The sequence below is a fragment of the Acipenser ruthenus genome, chromosome 5 (assembly GCF_902713425.1).
Source record: "Acipenser ruthenus chromosome 5, fAciRut3.2 maternal haplotype, whole genome shotgun sequence".
Lineage (NCBI taxonomy): Eukaryota > Metazoa > Chordata > Actinopteri > Acipenseriformes > Acipenseridae > Acipenser > Acipenser ruthenus.
Window position 1 is genome coordinate 74,516,268 of NC_081193.1, and position 7,281 is coordinate 74,523,548.

Consider the following 7,281-nt stretch of genomic DNA (forward strand, 5'->3'; position numbering starts at 1 on the left):
TATTTAAAAAAAACACCTAGAGGAAACTGTGAAGCTGGGGATAAAAGCTGACAGCATATTCAACAGGCTGGTGTATTACCATGTTTGTCAGCCAGGGCTGCCTCCATGTCTTGCACATGATTTATTTGAGGGTGTGGTCGACTACGACTTGTCACTATGCTTACATTTTTTAGTGACTACCAGAAAGTGGTTCTCGTATACATTGTTGAACAGCAGGATCAAGTCTTTCCCAGGGGAGAGTGCCAGTAAACCGAATGTGGTACAGAGTAAAGGAGAGAAGCTTGGGGTTCAGGCAGCTCAAAACTGGTGGCTTCTCAGGTTCTTGCTAATTTTGTTTTATGACAAAATTGCAGATGCAAAGGATGAGGTGTGGCAATTGTTACTGCTCCTCAGGGAATTTGCTGAATTTGTTTGTGCTCCAAAAATAGCAGAATCACAAGTTGCTTACATGAAAGTAATCTTAGACGAATACCTAGAACAAAGATTTGTGCTGTTCCCAAACAAAAAGCTCAGACTAAAACATCACTATCTCCTGCATTATGCAGACCCGACATTAAAACATTCCACTAACACGAACCTGGACAATGAGGTTTGAAAGTAAGCATGGCTACTTTAAAAGGTGTGTTTGTGCCTCTAAAAACTTCAAAAACATAACCAAAGTCACTAGCTGACTTAAACCTCAGGACCATCAGCTGCTATTGAAACATCTCCTTGTACCAGTATTGGATTGAGCAGGTCACCTGAGACATCAAGAACAACAACCTGTGCTCTGGACACATTTGAAATTCCATGGCACAAATGCCACCTGCGTTGATCCAGGTTATAACTGATCAAAAAAGGCCAACTCCAATGCTTAGGAAAGAAATGGTGTGTATAGTAACACTATGTAACACAATTTTTGTTCCTGGGTAGTAAGTGTTATTTCCTAATTGCTTATGCCTCAAAAGTATAGAAAATGGCTATTATTCCCCACAAACTTTGCTTTTGTGACCAGGACAGTGATATTTTGAAAATTTACCTATTTCCAATGAGAAAACGGGCGAATGTGTGTCTTTTCGTTCACATAAAGTCAGAAAAAAACATATGAATCCAAATTAACATGTATTTATACTAAAGTAATACAAAAATGACTACAAAAGATTTAGAAGCGAGTAGTTTTTCGAGATTTACGACTATACTGTAAATCACTTTCACGAATCAGCCCCCAAATGTAGTCTCCCATCATGTTCTCGTTATACTGTCCTTGGCAGCGGCGTTCAAAGTCCAGTATATCCTGGTGGAAGCGCTCGCCTTGCTCCTCCGAGTACGCTCCCATGTTCTCCTTGAATTTATCAAGATGAGCATCAAGGATATGGACTTTGAGGGACATCCTACAGCCCACTGTGCCGTAGTTCTTCACCAGAGTCTCAACCAGCTCCACATAGTTTTCGGCCTTGTGATTGCCCAGGAAGCCCCGAACCACTGCGACAAAGCTGTTCCAAGCCGCTTTCTCCTTACTAGTGAGCTTCTTGGGGAATTCATTGCACTCCAGGATCTTCTTCATCTGTGGTCCGACGAAGACACCGGCTTTGACCTTTGCCTCACACAGCTTAGGGAAGAAGTCTTGAAGGTACTTGAAGGCTGCCGACTCCTTATCTAGAGCTCTGACAAATTGTTTCATAAGGCCCAATTTGATGTGCAGCGGTGGCATCAGCACCTTCCGGGGGTCCACCAGTGGCTCCCACTTGACATTGTTCTTCCCCACAGAGAACTCGGTCCGCTGTGGCCAGTCCCGCCTGTGGTAGTGAGCCTTGGTGTCCCTGCTGTCCCAAAGGCAAAGATAGCAGGGAAACTGGGTAAAACCACCTTGGACACCCATCAGGAATGCCACCATTTGGAAGTCTCCTATGACCTTGATGCCATCTCAGAAAAATGCAGATATGCATCCACTTAGGCAGCTGGAACTAAACTTAACTGGTGGGCTTAAGGCCCCTGTATTTATACTACTATGTATATTAGTGGAAAGTTCTAGAACGTTCTAGAAGTTACTCCAAGTTTACTCAGCACTGAATCTATCTGGAATGTTCTGGAAAATAGGTACATTTCAAAATATCACTGTCCTGGTCACAAAAGCAAAGTTTGTGGGGAATAATAGCCATTTTCTATACTTTTGAGGCATAAGCAATTAGGAAATAACACTTACTACCCAGGAACCAAAAAAAAAAAAAAAAAATTGTTACATGGTGTAATCAAAGAAATGCTTGCCATACAAAGAAGACCTGGCAGAAAATCTGGAAAATAAGGAAATTCTATTTAGGTATCCGGCTTCATTTCGTGACGGGAGTGCCGACAATATTGTTGGATCTCGATATGCTTCTTTAATGTTGCAGCTGGAAAACAGAGCTGAAAATTGCAATAGGCAGGTCACAGAAAAGAAAAAAAAAAAAAAAAGAGTAAAACTCAAAAGGAAGGAGGCAGTGAGGGGAAAAAAAAACAAAGGTAAGTGTCAGTTATGGCTGTGTCCAGTGGCAGCCTGGAGATCTGCCTGCTGATGAACAGAGCAGAGTCAGCAAGAGAAACAAACAGAGCTGCAGACTGCATTTCGTGAAAAGCATCTCTCGAACACCACTGTGAAGCAGCTAATGTGCGACACTTCCTACAGTCAGCGTTTCTCAGTTAATACAGATAAAAAATGTGTTTCCACTTTAAAAGAAACATGGCCTTATTTATTTGAGGCATCACACTTCTTGGATCATTTTGAAACCCTGGTTGGCATTCCGATCCAAATGAAAATGGCTAAGAAACTTTCCAAAAAAAGGAACAATCTCAAAATTCATTCCACAAGCAAAAACAGCGGCTTCACTTCTAGAACGTCTGAGCAACCTTAACTTTGGCAACTATGACAACAGGAACACTGAATCAAAAAAATCACTGGGCTTGCTGCTTCTTTTGGCTATGTACTTGGAAGACAACCCTGCTGAGCTGGTCAGCCTCAAAGATTTTATTATTTATTCTAAGCTTGTTATATAAAGTATGTAACAATTATACTTTTCACAATTACTTTTCAGAAAATCAGGAGGAAAACAAGCTTAGAAAATCAGATGTTTACTGAAATTGATGCTTTTTTTTATTTTATTATTTTTTTTGTCATGGTTGCCGTGGATCAGATAAATCGTAAATGACCACCTGCGTTCCCCATTAATATTCAGCATCCACATAGTGCACCCCTTGCACTAGAATTTATTCAAAGGTAAGATTTGATCTGTTGCATATTGTAGGAGATAGTGTATGGATTTTGTAGGGTTTGTGGTGTACTCTACTTTATTATTTTAGGTGACATGACAATGCATTACAAATACACTCTACTAATTATTGAATGACTCAGAGACTGCTTATCCAAATGAAACTTTTTTTTTGTTTTGTTTTTTTTGTTTTTTAAACTACTTGTTATGAAATTAATGGTTAGTAGTAGTACCTGTCCGTTTATTCCACATGTAACTTTTTTTAATTTTTTTTATTTAGAAGACTTATGAAATATGACATTGTGTATTTGTGTGTATTGTCATACACGGGCACATGACAAATATATTAACTATTGAATTACTCACCAGAGATGCAGCAGGTTCCAAAATCATTGACTGGTTCTTAGTTTCTTTGATTCAATTTGACCAGAAAATGTTTACAACCTGTTTTTTCTATTATCCCTTTTTTCCCTCCTTCCTAACTTATCCTTTTTAAATCCTGGAAGCCTTCTTGGCATAAATCCGGAGCTAGGATCAAAAACAGCCCCAAACAGGGAAAGAAAAAACACAACACTCACCCCCGAATCCTGATGCTTCTTTCAGTCTTGACTCCATGGAATCTCTGAAATTGCTACACAAAGAGCGATACAGCTTTCTATTTTTCTCTGTTCCGTTCTTTACTTTGTCATTTTCAAAATCACAAAGACTGATGCAGCTGTTTTTTTTCTTTTGCTTCGCTCTTGTCTTGGTTGGTATTTTACATTTCAGTTTCACTGAAATAATACTCAACCAAAAAACATTTCATTTTGATCTTTTACAATTGTTCAAAATGTTCAAAATCACCAAATAGTTATTTTTTTCAGTCAATGTCAAAAATAGACAGATTGATTGTACCATGCAAGTCATATTTTATAATAAAGAGAAGACAATAAAGTCTTCGAAACCACAAAAGCAGTTGTTTCTCTTTGTTTGCTTACACATACGATCAGTTTCGTGCTATAGGAAAGACAGGGGAAGGCAACAGCAGAACACAGTTACTGGCAACTGTACAGATTGTTTTTCTTCAGTGCAGAATCATTGTTTAACGAATAAAACCGTATTTTCACAGACAAAGTACTGTAAATAAACATCTATTATTCCCTTAATGCTGTAATGTAAGTTTACATGATAGTTCTGTAAAATACAGAAATGTATCTTACATAAACGTTACTGGCAACTTTCTGCCAGAAAAGTTACTGTAAGTTTACAGTTTTTTTTTCTTGTTTTTTCTGTTTTTTTTAAAACAGTGTTTCTCATAACATATGAACAGAAACAAAACATGGTGTATACCAGGAACATTGAAACCCAATGGGCTACAGTTTTGCATGCTCTGAAGTCTACTATGTATCCGTTTGTATCTGTTCATGTATGCTTTTGTGAATCTCGGCCCACTGAAAAATAGCAAGTTAACTAACGGAAGGTAAATATTTACATCTGTTTTATCGGTTAGACCTACTGCTTGCAATTTTGTTGAGGGCTCCAGCCCTGTGCAGATAAAATTAACATTTATCTACCACTAATGAGCTATAATCATTCTGCAGTCTGAATTATGTTCATAATAAAAGAAGGAATGTTGCTGCCTCTCTCCTCTTTTTCTATGGACAGTGGCAACTACTATAGCAAGGCAAAGTAATTTGCACCTTCAGCAATGCAGAAGTCTGTGGCATAAGTCAATACAGAGTATGCCATTTACAGGTTTTCTTCATCTTAAGTGTAAGCAGGTACCAGTTAGTAAAAGGCTTTTGTCAGGCAGCAAGAAATACTTCTACCACATTGAGGGGGGGGGGGGGGGGGGGGTTAAGACTGTCATGAAGTGGGGATAGATACCCGATACAAAATAAACCATTAAAGAAATCTATATTCTGACATTTTTTTCTGGAGAGAGGGGCTGGGGATGGGGGGTGGTGAGAGGGTGGGTGCGGGTTGGGACGGACCCTTAGAACCCAACTCGCCTCCGCCCACGCAATATCAGCGGTCAGTAAAACAGACAATCGGGGGGGGGGGCCTCTGCAGCTCATTGGTTATTTTTGTGTTACCCACAGAACATTCATGACTCCTAACTAAACAAGTATGACAGGGTAACATCACCCGCCACTCGGTAGATTCACAATTGTAAATTTTAAACAATACAGTGTTTACCATGTAATTGTAGGCTACAGTATTCCGCCACTTTAAAATATTTATGTTTTTAATGACATTTTATACACCCGCCTTTAATAAATAAAATATTGGACATACTCTGTTGGAAATATTCTCCAACAATGAAACACTATGCCTTATATACATTGATAAAAGCTAGTCTTACCTTACGCGCCCGTTTTCCAGGTTTCTGAGTTGTGCATCTCTGTTTAAAACTTGCAAGACAGCATTTTCCTCTTCCACCGACAGGAAGCTTAGGTCCAAGGTTGTTGTTTTATCTGCTTCTGATTTCATTGTGTTAAGCCTTTTGAATCGATCTAAAAGACTGAAGAAGTTCTACCAAATTGCAAGAGCCGAAGACAAGTAACTGGTTTCCTGGAGAAATAATAAAAACAACTTTATTGCGACTATTAATACCTGACGTTTTGCATACTTTTGTTATGCTAAACTGTCAACTTGACAAACGAAAGATCAATCCGATACCAACACCTTCTTTAGAAGTTTTAAAAGTAAGCTTTACAGGTTATTCTAGTTTGCAGGAATGAAGGGAATGGTGTGTTTAGCGTTAGTATGTGACACCAATACAATTATAAGTGACTTTTTTAATGAAGAAAAAATATTAAGAACGGAACATGTATCTCTCCACTACTTAACCACGAGGTTTTAACTAATATAGTTCTATTTATCTGTTATCAAGAAAAAAAAAAGTTTATGAAATTACTTGTATTAGAATTGGGTGCCCTTCTTACATTTCAAGTAGGTGCTAACCTGACTCGGTTTGTTTTAAACGTAAAGCAAGTGTTATAATTAATATATAGTCTAATTTCCTTAATTATATCCCAGAAAAAATCATTAAAGTTGGGTAACCTGCTCCAACGAAGTGTATTTAATCTTCATTTAATATTTTTGCTTTGCTGTTGTTTAATTTCTTCTTACTGACAGTGCCAAGTTCAGTCCTGCTGTCGACTGAAAGTTTAATGTTAATTGTTTTGACGCACAAATCTGGGGCTTGTCTGTAAAGCCGTCCACTTTGCCAAATTACTAATGATTAATTTGTAATCGAGGCCAGTCTCCGCTGGCAAAAATAAAATAAACTCCAGAGAAGCGCCTTGTGTTCCAACATAACACATTACTGCGCTAATGAAACCGGTGTGGTGTGGTAACTCTAATTGTCAGTGTCTGCAAGCAACATTTATTATGTTAATTAACTGCTCATACTCCGGAAAGACCAAAGTAAAGCCAGTATTATTTTTTGTCATTTCCACTACTTGACTGTTTTGGAATATATTTATGTACATATTTGGTCTAATGTAATTGAGAACATTTGTATTAGTTTTGTTATTATTGATATAGATTTTACTGACACCTTCCAAACTATCAATAAAATCCAAAATCAAAACACTATACAGATACAACTCAATAGACACTCGTTTAAGAGCATGTTGTGTAGCTTTATTATTATTATTATTATTATTATTATTATTATTATTATTATTATTATTATTATTATTATTATTATTATGTGTTGCTGTATCCAATTTAAATTGACTTGAGGTTCACCAACCGAAATACCATAGAATGGCAAGAAAGGGTTAATGTGGAGGACAGCTAAAGGTTTAAAAAGAAAACAAATTCACTAAAGTAATAACACACATGGCTAAGAACCTGTCTTTTAGAAACTTTATAAATAGCTGTCCTAAAGGCAGACATAGAGAATAAAGTAATATTATGTTCTCCCTACTCATTCAGTCAAAGTTTGCATACTGTGACATGCAGAAAAGGAGCTATTAAGGATACTTGCAGTGCTATATAGATCGAAGACAGGTTTTTCAAGGAAGTACAAGAAGCAGTCATGTATTGAATCAGTATAGCCTACCGAATG

At 37.6% G+C, this 7,281-nt stretch overlaps 1 protein-coding gene across 5 annotated transcripts in view; it reads right to left on the reverse strand.

Moving 5' to 3' along the window:
* Nucleotides 1–6,513, reverse strand: part of LOC117402554 (synaptotagmin-like protein 2) — a 95,809-nt gene extending 89,296 nt beyond the window's left edge. For 2 of the 5 annotated variants that reach the window (XM_034003819.3, XM_034003816.3), the window contains exons 1-2: nucleotides 6,267–6,513; nucleotides 5,566–5,774 (exon numbers count right to left, since the gene is read on the reverse strand). In XM_034003819.3, the coding sequence (XP_033859710.3) occupies nucleotides 5,566–5,693 (128 nt within the window). In that variant the 5' untranslated portion in view covers nucleotides 5,694–5,774; nucleotides 6,267–6,513. Of the gene's footprint in view, nucleotides 1–5,565; nucleotides 5,775–6,120; nucleotides 6,229–6,266 lie in introns of those variants that run through there. The other 3 variants (XM_034003818.3, XM_059024509.1, XM_059024508.1) reach the window with 3 other exon arrangements.
* Nucleotides 6,514–7,281: the final 768 nt, after the last annotated feature.